The sequence below is a fragment of the Pan paniscus genome, chromosome 4 (assembly GCF_029289425.2).
Source record: "Pan paniscus chromosome 4, NHGRI_mPanPan1-v2.0_pri, whole genome shotgun sequence".
Taxonomy (NCBI): domain Eukaryota; kingdom Metazoa; phylum Chordata; class Mammalia; order Primates; family Hominidae; genus Pan; species Pan paniscus.
Genome location: NC_073253.2, coordinates 38246298 through 38266958, shown reverse-complemented (window position 1 = coordinate 38266958; position 20661 = coordinate 38246298). Strand labels below are relative to the sequence as shown.

Below are 20661 nucleotides of genomic sequence, written 5' to 3'. Positions count from 1 at the left end.
TGTTTGCTATGTCTAGGAATTAGCTAACCCTTGGAGGGGTTATCTCCCTGGTCAGGAAGACCCCAGATGCCAGAGCATCAAGAATACAAAAAATAAGAAAATATAGTTAATGGAAGTGGCCACTGATCTAAGACACCAAACAGGATTCTCTTGTTCAGCTGTGTTCAGCATTTACGGATACTGCTCTGCGACAGGCACTGTGCTGGGCCCTGAGAGAGGAGCATCTGCATGACACAGCTGCTGACCTCCACAAATCTCAGGCCCAGGACTCTGAGCTCATGATCTAATTCTAAATGACTTTGGCAAAGGAAGGAAGTGTGTTCCAAAGAAGGCCTCATCAGTTTAAATATTGGCAAACCAATGCCAGGGTCATGCAGACAAAAGACCAAATAAATGCACCAAACCAGAGCATTTTTCTCCCCTTTTCCACAGAATATTGTCTCTCTCTTATTTTCCCACCAGGGATGCTCCTTTTTGCGACTCAGACCTAATGTACTTGCTCTATTTTCCCAGGGGGTCTAAACTCAGGAACCAGAAGAATGACTAAATGAGAAATAAAAGTAAACTTCTGAGCCCCTGAACTGACTGAATAGACCCATTGTTCACTACATAGAAAGCCAGTCATTGAGACAAGGAGTATTGCCAGGGAAGAAGGTTCTATTTGGGTGCTGCAGCCAAGGAGAATAGGAAATCAGTCTCAAATCCATCTCCTCAACCAACTAAAATTAGAGGTTTATATGGCAAGGGAGAAATGTGACTACATGTGAGAAAACAGGAATTAGTGAGCGGTAAGGATGAGGACTTGTTCAACAGGCAGCAGGTGGCTGGTTAGGCAATCATGATGGGTGAGGGGTATGGTGCCTCATTGTCCAGATGCAGTGATCTGGTAAGTTTCAATTCCTTGATACTATCTGGGAGGCCTCATGGTTGGTTTCCCAAGAAAGGAACTCAGATAAGAAAGATGTAACTTTCTGAAGTTTTAAGACTGGGAGGGTAAATTTCCAGGTTTATTCAAAAGAAACCATAAACATCAGTTCTATAGGACAGTTGGGCTGATTTCACACCAACCAGCATTCCTTCCTGATAAGAGACCACCAACCACAGAGAAGTTCTGGCCAATCTACCAGGGACTAACAGTGAGGGTTTTCATGTCCTCTGCTTTGCCATTTGACATCGGAGGGCTGAAAACTTCACACTGGGATCATGCTAACACCACCATTTTTTGAATATGGGTCCCATAGAGAGGCAGGAAGCTTAATTGTGCATGTGCATATTTCTCCTTTCATAAATATTCATGAATCCTCCTACAGCTCATTGAATATATTTGGCCACCCTGCTCAGCATAAATTTCTGTTCCCTTTGTCCTTCCTTCCAAGTGTCTGTTCTCAGCTTCTGACCAGAGGCTATGCTTCCAAGCCTGTCAGAAAGGCCACCCTGCAGGCTGTAACCCTTCATGAGAAATAAAGCCCTTTTCTAAATTTATTAACCTCCTCATTCTTCAGTTGACATAAGTAGAGCATCATAGTCCCCACAAATCATTTCTGGGATACTCTGTTCTTATTTGTAAAACAAGGAGATAGGAAATGCATGCTATACTAAAAGTTTGTTCAAAGAACATCAGCACGTGCAAATGTCTGGGACCACAGGCTGCAAGCCTCCCTATCGCTCTTAGGGCTTCGGTAGCCACATTGCCACAGCTCTCCACGCCCTCAGGAAACGCCCCTCCGCAGGCCGAGACGTCGGCACGTACACCGTCAGGTCTTCCCGCTTTCCGTCGCTTCCTGTTCCGTCTTGGTCCCGCCTGCCGCTGGCGCCGTTGTTTCCGGCTCAACTGGGGAGCTGCTGGAGCTCTTTTGGCCTCTGGTTTTCCGACTGCTTATCCGACGCTCCTCCCTCTGTCTCTGTAGCTGGAGAAGGTAGTTTCCAGGAAAGTTTTCCGGTTTGCAGGCCGCGCACATCGGGCAGGGGCCATCCTCGGTCCCCTTGCTCGCAGCCCCGTTCGGCTACAAGTGAGTTTCAGGGCGTCATGGCCAGGGGCCACCGCGGCCAGCCGGGTGTGAGGCTGCCTTTCGCTGCCCGCGCGCTCCAGTGGTCTCTGGGTCCGCCGGCGTCCGTTTCGGCCTGAACGCAGCCCCTCCGCGGCGACGAGCAGTCTCGCGCCGGAGCTCATGGCCTCGGAGGCGCCGTCCCCGCCGCGGTCGCCGCCGCCGCCCACCTCCCCCGAGCCTGAGCTGGCCCAGCTAAGGCGGAAGGTGGAGAAGTTGGAACGTGAACTGCGGAGCTGCAAGCGGCAGGTGCGGGAGATCGAGAAGCTGCTGCATCACACAGAACGGCTGTACCAGAACGCAGAAAGCAACAACCAGGAGCTCCGCACGCAGGTGCGCGGTCCTCCTCAGCCCCGCGCCCCATCCAGCCCAGGCGAGGCCTTCGAAGCCCCTGATAGCCTCGGAAGGGGTCCCTGGCAGGGGCTCAGAACTACTGTAGAGTACTTGAAGTAAATAAGTAGAAGCTCAGCGCAGTTACAATTCCAAGTACCTTAGGAGCAAACCTGAGTTCAGGTTACTTGATTTAAATCAATGTCTCGCGGCTGGCGTGAATTGAACTTAAGTACTGTGGCTACATTGTCTTCATTCTCACTTGACCTAACATCCCATTGGCAGTAGGCGCATTTACTGTAGATCACATTTGAGTTTATTAAAATGCTGGACTTGAGTCAGAATCCCATCTCTGCTATTCACTGGATGTGTAAACTTATATACCGAGTCTCAGTTCCCCATTAAATGAGAATGATAGCTCACAGTTGTAAAGGTGAAGTAAAACAAACAATTTTACAAACTTTTGAACGCTATACCTGTGTAAGGTTGCTCTTCTGGGCGTTTATCATCTTCGGCTTTCTTGTGGAAGTAGGGACGATATATAACTGCTTTTGTTGGAGACGTTAAGCAGCTTATTTCGTTTCCAAGATAGATAGTAGGGGCAAATGTTAATACTTAAACTGTCACATTAAAAACAACCTTGGCTGGACGCGGTAGCTCACGCCTGTAATCCCAGCACTTTGGGAGGCCGAGGCGGGCAGATCACCAGGTCAGGAGTTCGAGAGCAGTCTGGCCAACATGGTGAAATACAAAATTTAGCCGGGCGTCTCTACTAAATACAAAAATTAGCGGCGTGGCGGCGGGCACCTGGAATCGCAGCTAGTCGGGAGGCTGAGGCAGGAGAATTGCTTGAACCTAGGTGGTGGAGGTTGCAGTGAGCCGAGATCGTGCCACTACACTCCAGCCAGGGCGACAGAGTGCAACTCTGTCTCAAAATAAAAACCCAAAAACCAAGAGCATAGTATTTTTTTCTACCTTGTTGGCAGGCCCTCTCTGCCAACAGATTATTTCCACATAGTAACTAGTTTTAATTTGACCGTTGTCTAGTCCTTCATAATTTATTGGTGGTTTCCTAAAACCAGTATATAGGCTGAACACTGAAACGTCATCAGACTTCTTTGTTTTGTTACCAAATGGACTATGAAAATAACTGCTGAGTTGCAATGACTTTGTATGACCATTATATGGAGTTCCTGACATGACATTATTGGAAAGTTTTTGTTTAGTCAATTTAAACTCCTACAGTGTGTAATAACTATGCTAGGAAAATACAAATATGGTAAAAAAAACAAACAACAGGGAGAGGTGGCTGGGCGCGGTGGCTCACGCCTGTAATCCTAGCACTTTGGGAGGCCGAGGCGGGCGAATCACGAGGTCAGAAGATCGAGACCATCCTGGCTAACACAGTAAAACCCTGTCTCTACTAAAAATACAAAAAAAATTAGCCGGGCGTGGTGGCGGGCGCCTGTAGTCCCAGCTACAGGCTGAGGCAGGAGAATGGCCTGAACCCGGGAGGCGGAGCTTGCAGTGAGCCGAGATCGCGCCACTGCACTCCAGCCTGGGCGACAAAGCGAGACTCCGTCTCAAAAAAAAAAAAAAAAATATGGGGAGACGGGAGCAAAATATGACAGCCTTTTTTACATGACAGCCTTTTGAAAAGCTCCTTTATAATTCTAAATTGTTGAAGTACTGCTTGCATTAGAGATTCTAAAAGAAAACGTTTTTTGCTAATCTTCAGAGAGCCAGCATTTTGGTGTTACTGTTAATTTGATAAATCAGACTAAATGATGGGACTTTGTGAACAGATCCTTTATTTCTTACAGAAAAGAATGTTTTTATGCTAATATTTTGAGAGGTCAGCAATTCTCCCTAAATAATTAGAAAATTTAAGAGCTATCAATTCCCATTCATGTTATCTAATATCATTCAATGTTCACGTGGATTTAGTTATTAAATGTTAATGCCTCTTATAAGCTTTAATACACTTTAAAAAAATAGTAGTTCTGTGACTAAACTGCAGCAGAAGCGAACAGAAGGTAATTGCCTGAGAGGATCATCTGTCCTCTACATGCCTCCATTGTAGTCCAATATTAAAAATTTAATCTCATAGAAAGTCTTGACTCTACTTTGGATAGTGATAACTCCTTACTCTCCTAGTCAGCCTCCCTTGGTTGGGGAGAGGGTGGATTCGATTAACTGTCATTCCAAATTACTGAATGTGTTTTATTTGGAGCAGTTAAAAAGTTTTGCTTGAGAATGGTAACTGGAGAACCATAATATGTATAGGGTTTGTACAAGACCCCAAAATAGCCTTGTGCAAATTACTTTGTCTTGTCTGATATTTTATGTGTAAAATTGGGGTTAGGACAACGAATATTTCAGGTGGTTTTGTGAATTAATGAGATGTTATCTAAAGCATCAAGTATAGTGCCCAGCATGTAGTCGATACTAAGTAATCTAATTCATAGTGATAGGGACAGTAGCCAGAGCCAGGATTTAGGGCAAGGCAATCAGGCTCCTAGGGCGAGGAATTTAATGGGGCACTAATTCCCAGCGATGAACTCTGTACTTGCATGAATCAGAGGAGCGCCTCAAATTTTTCACGATCAGTGTCTTGCTTCCCTCGCTGTAGTTCCTGCCCTAGTATTAGCAACAGATCAGTTTTATCACCTTTCTCTGTTTAAGCTTTATGTATCATTAAATAAATATTTAAAAGCTTGTTTTTTAGTTGGTTTCTTGTGTGTAGTAGACATTGTCTCACATTGAGGTCCTCTCAGGCTGAGGTGTATTGACTGAGGCAGCGTATTGACCGAGGCAGCATGTTACCTGCTTTTGGGCACTTCCACACACTTGTTTCTCTCTGTCCTATGTAGTAGCATCCTTTTAAGGGTATTTTAGTGTGTGAAGTACATGGAGGACAGATGCCCCTCTCAGGCCGTCACCTTCCCTGTTCTCTTCTGCTACAGTTACTTAATTATAGGACTACTGTTTAATGAAAAAATGTATTAAAGCTTGTAAGTGGCATTAACATATTCAGGTGGATAGTTAATTCCCAGTGGAGAATACCAAATGAGTATTAGATAATCCAGTAGGGATGAGACTTTGTAAATTTTGAATTTTTGAATTCTTTAGAACTGACTTTAAAATGTTAACATAAAAGCATTCTTATTTGTTAGAAATAAAGGACCTTGTTCACAAAGTCTCATTATTTAGTTCGATTTTTGGAGGAGATATTTGGACATTTAGTAAGAGAGATTAGGAATAAAAATGTCTTTTAAATGTATAAAGTAAAATAATAATTTTAGCTTTTCTGAAAGGGAAACTTGCTGCTCTTGACATTTCTCTGAAACAATTATTTGTAACGGTAGGAGACTGGTATATATATTATTAGATTGTTACATGATTTCTTTTTCCTAAAGCCTTGTTTTCTCTCAGGTGGAAGAACTCAGTAAAATACTCCAACGTGGGAGAAATGAAGATAATAAAAAGTCTGATGTAGAAGTACAAACAGAGAACCATGCTCCTTGGTCAATCTCAGGTATTTAGCTTATAGTGAGGATATGCTAACACTGTTACATTCAAATCATGCTAATGTTGAGTTTTCTTTTAATTTAAAATAAAGATCAAGGTAAATGAGAATTGTTAATACTGTTGACGTCTCTCCATATGATAATGGTATTTTCGGATAATCAATTTGTTCTTCTGGAGGAAAAAGTAGAAATGTATTGTCATTCCTGTGATTTCTATAATGTTGCTAATGTTTTCAGTGGCACACTCACTGAGTAATTTTTGGCAGGCAGTTAGCCATCTACTTCCATATCTGCCTTCCTTGTGACCAGGGGCATTTGTTTTCTTGTTGATGTGTTCTAATTAGAATTATGTATAGTATCAGTCTCTCATCCTTGTGGGAATGGTGAGCCCACCACCATGGCCTTATGAATGGCATTATGTTATAAGGCAAAATAGCTGAGATACTGAGTTTTAATATATATGTGTCACAAGAAGAACTCATCTTTCCTATTAAGTTTTGCCTTGCTTCAGTCAGGACATAATTTTTGGCTAAATTGCTAAACATAGGAATAGTGCTAACCTTTCTTATCTGCATGATATGTTTTAAAAAGTCTGCATGGGGAGAGAAATTTGCCAAAAAATAAATCAATCCCTAATTCCTTGCCTTTATTTCATTATCAGTTGATAAGCAACAGTATTAAGGTATCCAGTTGGAAGTTAAGAGTTAAGTTTTTTAAATAGAACACAACCTATCTACAGATTTTTATTTTACTCTTGCTGTAGAAAATGTAACCAACTTACCTTTTTTTTTTTCTTTTTAACTGACAGCTAGGGTCTTGAAGGAGACATTAGAATCAAAGATACACACTTCTGCAGATTTATCTGTGCCATCTGTTTTAATCTTTTAAAATTTGTACAGTTGTAAAAATCATGATTTATTTGAAGTATGTGCTTTTTGTGTTTAAATGCCAGTGTTTTGTAGTTAAGTCCTTTTTATATACATTATTCTAATATGATATGATTTCACTTCATTTTTTTGCTACAGATTATTATTATCAGACGTACTACAATGACGTTAGTCTTCCAAATAAAGTGACTGAACTGTCAGATCAACAAGATCAAGCTATCGAAACTTCTATTTTGAATTCTGAAGACCATTTACAAATAGAAAATGATGCTTACCCTGGTACCGATAGAACAGAAAATGTTAAATATAGACAAGTGGACAATTTTGCCTCAAATTCACAGGTAATAAAATGCTAAACATGAAACTGTTGATGCCCAAGAACCTGTCCTTCTTTGTTGTTATTATGTGGAAAGATAGACTTCTTTGGTCCGTCACAGCATATATAAGGGTTATAAACATTCTTATGTGTAATTATGCAAAGAATGTTGTAGTTTTTCCAAAACCAGAATTAGAACTTCTTCATATATGTAGTGGTTTTCCTACTACATTGTGTTCCAAAATTTTGTGATATACATAAACTAAAACAAAATTTTTCCAGATATTTTGACTGAACAAAAGAACTGTGGACAACAATACCACATTTACACCTAAAAAAATTTTAATGTTCCTTTATGTCAGATACCCTGCCACTGTTCAAATTTCCCTGAATCTATAAATTTGTTTTTATAGTTTGTTTGAATTAGGATCCCTATTGTGTTTGATATATCTCATTTAATCTACAGTTTTCTCCTTCATTTGTCTTTTTGAAATTTTTTTTCCAATTGAACATATAATCATTGAAGAACCTAGATCTTTGTCTTAGCCAATATTTCAGGGTCTGTATTTTGTGGATGGCTTCCCTGTGGCATCATACATTTATTCTCGAATAATTGTCACTCATTTTTAGTGCCTTCAAAACTGGGTCAAAGTTGAAGTTACTGACACACTAGTAAATGTTGTAAAAAGTGGTTCAAGTCATAATTGATAGTCATGCTTTTCCATTGTAGAAATTGAAGTCGTTACTTAAACATAGTCTCAAGTCTTGAGTTCAGCCAACTTTTTAATTGATATACAGAAGCTTTTGTCTTATTTGGCATGCCTATATCTTTTATAGGAGCCAGCATCTGCATTAGCAACAGAAGATACCTCCTTAGAAGGCTCATCATTAGCTGAAAGTTTGAGAGCTGCAGCAGAAGCAGCTGTATCACAGACTGGATTTAGTTATGATGAAAATACTGGACTGTATTTTGACCACAGCACTGGTTTCTATTATGATTCTGTAAGTATCTCAGACCTTTTTTTTTTTTTTTTGAGACAGAGTCTCCCTCTGTCACCCCGGCTGGAGTGCAGTGGTGTGATCTCAGCTCACTGCAACTTTCACTCCCCAGGTTCAAGTGATTCTTATGTCTCAGCATCCCAAGTAGCTGGGATTACAGGCATGCACCATTACACCCTGCTAATTTTTTGTATTTTTAGTAGAGGCAGGGTTTCGCCATGTCGGCCAGGCTGGTCTCGAATTACATCTCAGACCTTTTAATACTGTATGATACATACTCAGTGCCTGATATCAAATATTAAACCCTAAGCCGAAGTAAGAAAGCAAAAAGCTGCATTTAAAATTATATTTGACTCAAAACTATTTGACAGAAGAATTCTAAAATAGCTTATGATGCTACACTTCTAAGTTTTTAAAATAAGGTTAAGGTTAAAATAAATTTTATTATGATTATTATAGACAATGTTTTGGAGAAGTGTTTATGTATAAAAATAACATACAAAAATACTGGAGCTTTTGTTAATAAAAGCAGATAGTTAACTACATTGTAAATATTTTAGAACCTAAACCAATATTTTTTTCATAGAATTAATAGGGAAGTAAGGTTAATTTTAGGCTTGGGGTGAGAATTTTAAAAATTATATCAAATACTTTATGAATTCATTTTAGGCCACATAAGGAGACTTCTTTCTTGAATTCTTAGTAGTATGTTTATTATTAGCCAGTGTTTTATATCCTGTGCCTTTTAACTATTTCACTTTAAACATTCAGTCTGTTGGCTAGGCATGGTGGCTCACTCCTTGTAATCCTAGCACTTTAGGAGGCTGAGGCAGATGGATTGCTTGAGTCGAGTGCAAGACCAGCCTGGGCAACACAGTGAGACTCTTTCTATAAAAAATTTTAAAAGTCAGCTGGATGTAGTGGCTCACCCTCTAGTCCCAGCTACTCAGGAGGCTGATGTGGGAGCGTCGCTTGAGCTGGGAAGATGGAGGCTGCAGTGAGCCATGATTGCACCACTGCCCTCCAGACTAGGTGACAGAGTGAGACCCTGTCTCAAAAAACAAGCAAACAAAAATCAATCTGTTAGCAATGAGAACTAGGGAATTAATATGGGATCTAAAATATAATGGACCACTGACTAGGATAGAACCAGAAAATAAAGTTCTTGATTTATAATACAGTGTTATAGCTGTTGAAGTCTAATAATTATATTTCATTGAAGATTTGATGACAATGATAGAACTCAGTCACATACCTCAAACTCAAGAATCTAGTAATGTAATCTGGTTTTCTGAGGAATTATAGAATGTGGTACACAAAAGTGGAGTTGACGTTCATCATTCCTGTTACTGGAACTATTGTTATCTAGAGAACATAAGATAATACTAAATATCTCAATTAACATAAGAGGTGTCATTAGTTTGTCAATCTGCATATGGTAAACTGTAAGTCCTTTGTAAAGAGAGGGTTTTCTTTCATGGGGGTTGCTAATTGACAATGCTAATTAATAACCAGAAAATTAATGTTTAAACACTTATCCAAAGAGAGTAGTTATTTAGTTTCTAGGAAAACAATAGTTTCAAGTAGACATTAGTCTTTGTCAATCTTCTGCCTGTCTTTCTGTATCTTTTCTCTTGACATCAGTTGTTTTGTAAATGGTTAGTACGTTCTGCAGGTTATATTTCTGAGTAAATTAGGAACTTCATTGTGTTGCCATTTTCATTGTGCTAATATTTTAATAAAATTTTTTTTATATTTTGAAAATGTCTATATTTTGGACTGACAAACAGATTTAAAAGGTTTGAATTATAAAAGTTCCATTATTACTAGAAATAAAGAGTGGAAAGCCTCCACTCAGTTTCTTAGTTAAGAGAAAGATGGTGAGAAATCTAAATATTTTTTGTAAGAGATCTGCAAAATGCATGGATTAAAGACAATAAATTGCAAGTGTCAATAGTTAGAAAAATAAATTATTCTTTTTCAGGAAGTTTTAGTTGCTCAATCTCAGTACATTAAAGATGTTTCCGGGTCTGGTCTGCATGGATTTAGGATGTAAATAAAATATAGACTGTTCAATTAAATCTTGGTTTTAGAGTACTGGCCAGTATATCATAAATATGGGTGATTACCTAATTTTATCTTTCTGGTTTTTAAATCTGTAATTTGCCAAATTCATTTTTGCATGGTTGCTTGTAAGTCTTATTTACTATAGAACTAATTAATTAATGGAGACAGTTTATTGATTGCATTTTATAGAATGTTATTTTTTGGTATGCATGAACTTTATTTTCAGAATTTTCTTCACTAATTTTAAGTTATGAACATCAAAAGACAAATCTTTGTTTTATGACATTGAGAGGAGGGTTTAGGGGTTTATACTGCCACACCATTATTGTGCAGTCATTAAGAATCAGGAGTCTAGAATTGCGCTCATATGGTCAGCTTTTTCCTATGCTTGCTTTAGTTTTCATGCCTTTAAAAGTATTATCAATTTTTTTAATGTATTAAGTGGAACCATATGAAATTGCTGTTTATTATAAGTTAAAAGTGGTCAAGTATTGACAATTTTATATGATTAAATTTAATATTTAGATTTACTTGTTTCTCACACTAGGAAAATTAGATCAGTTATTGAATGGTAAAGTATTTTGGAAGATTAAAGCATTTTTTATTGTTATCTTTAATTCATTGTCTTCTGAAAATACTATAGTTGTTCAAAGAAATATTTACCACATTTGAATGTATTTGGCATTTTCGTTGTTTATTTTATCTTACATGAATATAATTTTTTTTTCTTGACTTTCAAAGGAAAATCAACTCTATTATGATCCTTCCACTGGAATTTATTACTATTGTGATGTGGAAAGTGGTCGTTATCAGTTTCATTCTCGAGTAGATTTGCAACCTTATCAGACTTCTAGCACAAAACAAAGTAAAGATAAAAAATTGAAGAAGAAAAGAAAAGATCCAGATTCTTCTGCAACAAATGAGGAAAAGGTAATGTCTTTACAATTTTAAAAATTGACATAATGGTGATAACATGATAATTAAGACAAAATTTTTTATGAAACTGACAATCATTCAATAACTCTGCATTTCAAACATGCCCATTAAGATAACCTAGGAAAGTTTAGATGGAGCAAACATGGACTTTTTCATAAACTCTGTCACTAGAAATAGAAAGCATTTCTTAAAATTTGAAGGAGATAGATTAAGGTCAGATAAAATATCTTGTATATAGTTTGGAAGAAGAATTCAGATCCTCAGTTGATAAGTTGATGTCAATGCACAGTTCATAATAAAAGATAAACACAGTTTATAGGTAGACATAGATACAGGTTCAACTTTCTTAGTTATGTGGAGCAATTTTTTACTTATTAGGACAATTTTTTTTTTTTTTTTGAGGCAGAGTTTCACTCTTGTTGCCCGGGCTGGAATGCAATGGCGTGATCTCAGCTCACTGCAACCTCCGCCTCCCAGGTTCAAGTGATTCTCCTGCCTCAGCCTCCCGAGTAGCTGGGATTACAGGCATGCACCAACACGTCTGGCTAATTTTTTTGTAATCTTAGTAGAGACGGGGCTTCTCCATGTGGTCAGGCTGGTCTCGAACTCCTGACCTCAGCTGATCCTCCTGCCTCCTGCCTCTGCCTCCCAAAGTGCTGAGATTACAGGCATGAGCCACCGCACCCGGCCAGGAAAATATTAAAAAAAAAAAAAAATCCATTGCTGACAACTGTGGAGTGAGATAACATGTTTATTAGGATTAATAGTTTAAATGGCCTGCAAGACAATGGTTAAGAAAGCAATAGTCACATTTAATTTAAAAAAGTATTATGTAGGCTTTCAGATGGTACTTGTAAAGACTAAGGGGAACCCCAAAAATGCTTACGATGATGCAATGTTAAATTGAAAGAAGGAGAATATAAAAAGTTATCAGTGTTCTTTATTTCTACTCTCTAAACAGGTAAGTTTGGTGGTTTATAGGTTATAAAGGGGGCTTGTTTGTTTTATTGATATTTTATGAACTGTGGCAACTATTTGATATCTTACTCTTGAAATTTTATCTCATGGTTTCCTGTCCTGTCCTTTCCTGTCCTATCTCTGTCCTGTCTTGTCCTTCTGTCCTGTCCTGTTCTGTCCTTCTGTCCTGTCCTGTTCTTTTTTGAGACAGGGTCTTGCTCTGTCACCCAGGTTGAGTGCAGTGGTGCCATCATGGCTCACTGCATCCTCGACTCCTGAGCTCAAGTGATCTGCCTACCTCAGCCTCCCAAAGTGCTGGGATTATAGCCGTGAGCCACTGTGCCAGCCAGTTTTTCTTTTCTTAACCAAAGAAAAATTACTTGATACTAAATTGTAAAGTTCACATAAGGAATTAGGATTCTGTTGGATTTTTTCTGTTCTCTATTTGATTTGTTTCTGTTCTTCTATTTTTTTGTGAACAATACTTAGGAATAGAAGAGTATGTGACTAAAATACTAAAAATCAGTTTTCTGTTTGCTTTCAAGATCTCTGTTTTAATGGCTTGTGCTTGTTACTAGTGGTTTGACTGTTTGAAAGGCTAGGTTGTAGGTCGGGCATGATGGCTCATGCCTGTAATCCCAGCAATTTGGGAGGCCGAGGCAGGCGGGTTGCCTGAGGTCAGGAGTTCAAGACCAGCCTGGCCAACATGGTGAATCCCTGTCTCTACTAAAAATACAAAAATTAGCCAGGTGTGGTGGCAGATGCCTGTAATCCCAGCTGCTTGGGAGGCTGAGGCAAGAGAATCGCTTGAACCTGGGAGGCGGAGGTTGCAGTGAGCCAAGATCGCACCACCACACTGCAGCCCGGGCAACAGAGCGAGACTCCATCTCAAAAAAAAAAAAAAAAAGAAGAAGAAGGCTAGGTTGTGAAAGCACCTCTCCCTAACAATAGAAGAAGAAGAATATGTAGGGCTCCTCAAATGGCCTTGCCTGAAAAACTAGAGAATAGAGATGGAAAGCATTCTGTGATATTTTGGTCCAGCCTCGCTCCCATAACTACTCATCTTTGCCATTCTTCTTTGAAAATGTGCGAATTCCAGGACAAGAACTTTTAAGAAAAATCCTGTTGGAATTTTGAGAATTTCCTGAGGATTCTAAAAGGTACCTGTGAGGCCAAGAGAGTATCTTCATCTGTTTTCTTTATTTTTAAAGATATTTTTGAGCCTCACTTTTTGTAGGTGAAGGTTATGTGGAAGGAAGACAGTAGGGGAGATAGGAGTAAATAATTTGAAATATACATATGTGCCTCAGTGCCCATAAATAAGCCCTCCTTTCTTTTCACTTAATGACTATCTAACGTTCTGTACTGGCAAATAGCTTTCCCTGCATATGTTGTTCAGTAAGTAATAAATATACAAGATTGGAAACTGCTTTTTTAAGAGTATATACAGATAGGGAACTTTTTTGCTATAATTTTATAATGTAAAAGCTCCTCATGGTTTTTCAGCTCCTTGCCCTTGTTCTTGTTCTTGGTGAATTTGTATTGCTAGAAGTGTGTATAATTTATCACACTGTGAATGTTTAGCCAGTCTCCAAGCTGAACTTATGCTGTTATCAAAGATAGGTATGTGAGGTGGATGGATCATGAGGTCAAGAGATCGAGACCAGTCTGGCCAACATGGTGAAACCCCATCTCTACTAAAAATACAAAAATTACCTGGGTATGGTGGTGCATGCCTGTAGTCCCAGCTACTCGGGAGGTTGAGGCAGTAGAATCTCTTGAACCTGGGAGGTGGAGGTTGGAGCGAGCCGAGATCGCGCCACTGCACTCCAGCCTGGGCGACAGAGCGAGACTCCGTCTCAAAAAAAAAAAAAAAAGAAAAAAGGTGTGTGAGATGCTCTCATATTTTATAAAATAACAGAAGAGCATATGAATTCGCCTCATGTTGCTCTGAGGTAGAAAGAAAAGTGAGAGTGTGTTAGAAACCAAGGGGAAAAAATGGAAAACAATTATTTACTTTTTCTAAGGCTGAAATAATAGATTTGACCGTTGTATAACACAGTGACTATTGTTAATAACAATGTGTTGTATTATTGCAAACTGCTGCGAGCAAATTTTAAGTTTCTTACCACAGAAAAATAAGTATTTGAGGTAATGTACATGTTAATTAGCTCAATTTAACCACTGTACATTGTGTACATATTTCAAAACTTCATGTTGTACATGATAAAAATACATCATTTTTGTTAATTAAAAATATATTTGTTCATTTATTATAAGGCATATCAACTATAAATGTACAATAAATAATAAAAGACTTATGCCAGGCAAGTTAAAATTTTGGAATAAGATAGTTAGTTAATTTGTACTTTAAACTTTTATGTATTATCAAGCTGAATCTGAAGTACTAAATTTTAGCAAAACTACAATTTTGCTACATATTGAGTACATTTGGATCTTTAAATTCATGTCATAAGTAAAGCTAATTCTGTATTTTATTTGTGTTGACTAGCTTATTGATTACCAGTTTAAAAAGAAAATTTAGAATAGGTATTCTTTAGGCCTGCACTGTCCAGTAAGGTAGCAAGGAGCTCCATGTGGCTGTTGCGCACTTGAAGTTTTGCTAATCCAAACTCAAATGTGCTGTTAAGTGTAAAATACACTCTGGATGTTGCAGACTATGTAAACTATCTCATTAATAATTTTACTTTTTAAATGTGGCTACTAGAAAATGTAAAAGTACAAATATGGTTTGTGTTACATTTTTATTGGACACCATTGGTCTAGGCTATCCCATAGTCCAGGCAGTATGTGATGAGGGCCTGAACTAGGAATGTTAAGACATTGAGAATAGAGAGACAGATTTGGATATATTTTGAGAAAAGTCTGTAGCACTTCATAATTTTATATATGGTTAAGGGGATCTCAGAGATAACTATAGGATTTTTAATTTGGATAATAAGAAGATGGTAATATCATTAACCAAGGAAGGAAATGTGAGAAGGAGAGGGGGAACAGATTGTAACCATTGTTATTTTACTGACATATATCTTCACGAATTCGTTGAAACTTGATGTAATGTTATAAGATAGTGATGTTTAAGAGTATTCTCCCCTGTTCCCTCGTATCTACCCACCCTTCTCCAGGATTTGAACTCAGAGGATCAAAAAGCCTTCAGTGTTGAACATACAAGCTGCAATGCGGAAGAAAATTTCGCAAATATGAAAAAGAAGGCCAAAATAGGCATTCATCACAAAAATAGTCCCCCCAAAGTCACTGTTCCAACTAGTGGAAATACTATAGAGTCTCCTCTTCATGAAAACATCTCTAATTCAACATCATTTAAAGATGAGAAAATCATGGAGACTGATAGTGAACCAGAGGAAGGTGAAATTACAGATTCTCAGACTGAGGATAGTTTTGACGAAGACATTACCAGTGAAGGCAACGTAACTGCAGAAGATAGTGAGGATGAAGGTGAGTAAATAATCATTATTTAAGTAAATAGCCCAGTCTGGTAACTATAAAAGAGCAAAACCATTAAAAATGTTAGTGAGTTGTAGTATATCTGCCAGAAAGTAAACATTATTTTAATGATGTTATTGAAAATGTTGTGGGTTGCCACTTGGTTATTCTTAGAGAGTAGGATGTGAATAAATGACTAATACTTAGACCTTCAGAAGGTTTCATTGTATTGAATGGCATAGTCAGTAGAATACAAAGCCAGGTTACCTGGATTCTAATCTTAAAATATAGATTAAAGCTGTTTTAGTGGGTTAGATATTTGTAGTCTACTTTTGTAATTGAGAGAGAAAAACAAGTTGTCTTTAAAAAGTATACATTATGAATTCAGCTACATGGATATTATGGTAAATCTAATTTTTTTTTACTTGAATATATAAAGACATACTTTTAAAACACGGGATTTCATATTACAGTTGGCCTTCTGTATCCATGGGTTCTACTTTAGTGGATTCAAGCAACCTCAGATCAAAAATATTCAGGGAAAAAAATGGATAGCTACATCTGTACTGAACATGTACACACTTTTTTTCTTGTTATTATCCCCTAAATACGGTGTAACTATTTATATAGCATTTACATTGTATTAGGTATAAGTAATCTAGAGATGATTTAAGTTATGCAGAAGGATGCACATAAGTTATATGCAAATACGATACAATTTATATAAGGACTTGAACATCCATAGATTTTGGCATATGAGGAGGGATCTTGGAACTAATCCCCCACAGATACCGAGGGCCAACTGTATAGTATATGAGCTTATTTTGTTCTTTGGTTCTCAATGGCATTTCTCTTGCTTTTTTTTTTTTTTTTTTTGAGACAGAGCCTTGCTCTATTGCCCAGGCTGGAGTGCAGTGGTGCAATCTCGGCTTACTGTAACCTCCGCCTCCTGGGTTCAAGTGATTCTCTTGCCTCAGCCTCCCAAATTGCTGGGACTACAGGCGCATGTCACCACGCACGCCCAGCTAATTTTTGTATTTTTAGTAGAGACAGGGTTTGACCATGTTGGCCAGGGTGGTCTTGAACTCCTGACCTCAGGTGATCCGTCTGCCTCGGCCTCCCAAAGTGCTGGGATTATAGGTGTGGGCCACTGTGCCTGGCCTTTTTTTTTTTTAATGGACTCAATTTTTATAACTTAAAATAATATAAAAATATTTGGGATTTTTTCAGATTCTGAAACCTTGAAAAAGAAAGAGTTGATTATTTGATAACTGTGATAGATGCTAAATATGCAGCAACCTTTATGTGGATCACTTTAATAACAGTGTTAAGCCTTACCCATTGCTATGTATTATACAGCAGAATTTAAGAAGTCTGTTTTAGTCAGAATTAAGATTTTTGACCAACACATTTTTATTTTATGGATGCCTCCTAGTTATCCCTATGAAGTTCTTTTTCATAGTAGTTAAATTAATATTTACTCACTTCTTTCCTTGGCAGATGAAGACAAAATTTGGCCCCCATGTATTAGAGTAATTGTCATTAGATCACCTGTGTTGCAGATAGGATCACTCTTTATCATTACTGCTGTAAACTCTGCTACAATTGGAAGGTAAAATGGTTAATATTATTATATCATTCTTTCAGTTATTTCAGAAAGGCTTTATTAAGAGCATGTATTTTTGTTTGTTTGTTTGTTTTTTGTTTTTGAGACAGAGTTGTGCTCTGTTGTCCAGGCTGGAGTGCAGTGGCACGATCTCGGCTCATTGCAACCTCCGCCTCCTGGGTTCAAGCAGTTCTCCTGCCTCAGCCTCCTGAGTAGCTGGGATTACAGGCGTGCACCACCATGCCCAGCTGATTTTTGTGTTTTTAGTAGAGACGGGGGTTTCACCATGTTGGCCAGACTGGTCTCGAACTCCTCAAGTGATCCACCCACCTCAGGCTCCCAAAGTGCTAGGATTACAGGCACATAAGCCGCCACGCCTGGCCATTATGTTAAGCATTATTCTATGTGCTGTGGATACAAAGAGGACTAATGCAAAATGTCTACCCAAAGGAAGCACAGTCTGGGGGGAAAGAAGACATGAGTAAATAATCACTGTGTGAAAGCACAGGAAATCTAGAGTAGCAGTAAGGAAACTGGATAATCCATAACCAGCAGATTTACTGTTGATAGACATGTATTTTAACATTATCTGTTTTTTAAAATTCTTTCCATGTCACTTTATATAATATGCTTCAAAAATTATTAAAGACACTTTGCTTAACTCTGCAGAGAAAAGGATATGGAACATACTCTCCGAATCCCTGAAGTTGGTGTCAGTAAGGTAAGCTCTTTGATTTATCAAATATAGTCCCCTAGATGTAATTTTTTATATTATTATTACAGTAGAAAGCTTAGGGATTTTTCTCATTTAATAGGAAGGTTAACATGCAGTGTAGTAATGGTAATAAAGGCAGTGCAAATCTGTTTATTCCAGTGCTTGAGAAAATAAAAATTCTTTATCACAATTTGAATAAATAAAATTATGTTTATTTTTAAGAATCTGGACAAGAGTAGAAAGCATATGAAGTCTTAAAGTAGTACCCATTTAATGAATATTTATTGAGTGAAATAAATAGGCTACATTTTATGACCTTTAAAAAATGAATCTTACCTGGCTTCTGGCTACTTTAGTAGGTGGTTACTTTGAGCCGGAGGATTTTACAACCCAAGAATATATCCTATACCACTCAGGGTTCTTGTTTAAAACTTCTCCTAATTGAGCCTCTAATGGTTTCAGGAAAAAGAACAATTGAGTTTTCAAAACAAATAGAACAGAATTGCAACTCAAGTTATAAGTAGAAAACAACTAAAGGTTTAGCTACTGAGATTCTTTATATATTTTTACTTTTTTTTTTTTTTTTTTTGAGATAGGATTTCACTCTCTTACCCAGGCTGGAGTACAGTGATGTGATCACGACTCACTGCAGCCTCAACTTCCCGGGTTCAAGCAGTCCTCCCGCCTCAGCCCCGCAGGTAGCTGGGACTACAGGCATACTCTACCATGCCCAGCTAATCTTTATGTATTTCATAGAGATGCAGTTTCACCTGGGTGTTCGCTAGGCTGGTCTCAAACTCCTGGGCTCAAGTGATCCACTTGCCTCTGCCTCCCAAAGTGTTGGGATTACAGGCGTGAGCCACCACGTCTGGCTGAGGCTCTTTATATTTCTCTTTCCTGTACTATGTTTTCTGTGTTTTCTCTCCTCTCTTATGGTTGTTATCTTTTTTCCTGTTTTGCTTTTCTCTTTTTTTGACCTTCCATTGTTCCCATTTTGCTTTTATTTAATGGACTGTAATGTGGACCTAAAGTAGATTTTATGTGATGTTTGTCTTTTTGGAATATAATTTCTCATTTTTAATTTGAAAGTCCATTTACTTTCACTTTCTGGGGACTCATTCAGAAAGAGGAAAAAGTCCTCTTAATTTTAATTCTAAGCAGATTATGTTGCTTTTTTACTTTTTTACTATGACCTTGAGTCTCCTGCCTCCAAAAAAATAAAACAACACCTAATCTGTAACTTAAATAGCAAAGAGATCTGAGATCCTTCCCCACCTCCAGTCTAAACCATAGATAGTTCTATGGTGGCTTTTTCTTTTTCTTTCTTTCTTTTTTTTTTTTTTTTATATAGAGACAGGGTCTTAACTGTGTTGCCCAGGCTGGAATGCAGTGGCACGCACCACAGCCCCTGACACCTCCTGGGCTTAAGTGATCCTCCTGCCTCAGTTTCCTGAGTAGCTAGCACTATAGGCACACACCACCACACCAGGCTTCTGGTGGCATTTCTGTTTTTTCTTTCGTTTAAACTAACATCCGCTAGTGGGGTGGATAATTTGTTGGTGAAGTCAGTTTGATAGCACATATAACATGTATCCAAATAGATGAAAAACTTTTAAAAAAGAAGCTTAATGTTAGGGGAAAAAACAAGTATTTGACCACTAGATAGAAGACTTTCTGAGTTTAAAAAATGGTAAAAATTACAAAGGACAAAATGATCTTGCTCTTTATATGTTAAGAAACCAATTTAGAAGGCAGACTCAGACAGGCACAACAAATATGACACAATATACATTATTTATTTTTGAAAAGTTCACGCAAATTTATGTTTTCAAACTCCACTGTGACACCAGTAGATAAATGAGCAAAAGATACATCAGGCAGTTCACAGTAAAGGAAATATCATGGTTAATATATGAAAAACCATTTAGTCTTTCTAGTAATCTAAGAAATACAGATGAAGCCAAGGTGTGAATTTTCATTCATCATGTATTAAATATCACTCCTATTGGGAATGTAATTTAGAACAGCTTTTTGGAATAGGGTTTGGCAGTACAGAAAGACTTATTCTAAACAATCCAGTTGGAAAAAAGTGTACAAAGGACATAAAAAGAAAATTTACAGAAGAGGAAACCCAAATGGCTAATAAATATTAAGAGTTTGGGGGGTTGGGCGCGGTGGCTTATGCTTGTAATCTCAGCACTTTGGGAGGCTAAGGTGGGCAGATCACGAGGTCAGAAGATCGAGACCATCCTGGCTAACATGGTGAAACCCCATCTCTACTAAAAATACAAAAAATTAGCCGGGTGTGGTGGCGGGCACCTGTAGTCCCAGCTACTCGGGAGGCTGAGGCAGGAGAATGGCATGAACCTGGGAGGTGGAGGTTGCAGTGAGCCGAGATCATGCCACTGCACTCCAGCCTGGGCGACAGAGCGAGATTCCATCTCAAAAAAAAAAAAAAAAAAGAGTTTTGGTAGTAATCCAGGAAATGCAAGTTAAAATCACAATGATAAGGCAATTTCACACCTCTTAGGCTAGCAAAAATTAAAAATTTTGGCAACATCAAGTTTTGGTTTAGTATACATAGAGCAGCAAGAATTCTCACAGACTGCTGGTGGGAATATGAATTGATACAACCACTTTGGAAAACAGTTACGTAGTAAAGTTGAAGATTTGCTTATATTATGATTTAGCAATTCCATTCCTAAGTGTGTTGTATTCCAGAGAAACATTTGCATTTTGTACACAAATAGATTGCAGGTACAAGAAGGTTTATAGTAATATTTTTAAAGATAGTAAAACCTTGGAAAA

At 38.0% G+C, this 20661-nt stretch overlaps 1 protein-coding gene across 2 annotated transcripts in view; it reads left to right on the top strand.

Moving 5' to 3' along the window:
• Positions 1 to 1738: 1738 nt before the first annotated feature.
• The window catches only part of AGGF1 (angiogenic factor with G-patch and FHA domains 1), a 32363-nt gene continuing 13440 nt past the window's right edge, over positions 1739 to 20661 (top strand). For both annotated transcript variants that reach the window (XR_610820.4, XM_003812645.6), the window contains exons 1-8: positions 1739 to 2378; positions 5811 to 5913; positions 6931 to 7133; positions 7946 to 8110; positions 10916 to 11104; positions 15214 to 15544; positions 17033 to 17144; positions 17808 to 17859. Coding sequence is in view for 1 of the 2 variants with exons in the window: in XM_003812645.6 (XP_003812693.1) it covers positions 2169 to 2378; positions 5811 to 5913; positions 6931 to 7133; positions 7946 to 8110; positions 10916 to 11104; positions 15214 to 15544; positions 17033 to 17144; positions 17808 to 17859 (1365 nt within the window). In the remaining variant the exon portion in view is untranslated. The remainder of the gene's footprint in view (positions 2379 to 5810; positions 5914 to 6930; positions 7134 to 7945; positions 8111 to 10915; positions 11105 to 15213; positions 15545 to 17032; positions 17145 to 17807; positions 17860 to 20661) is intronic.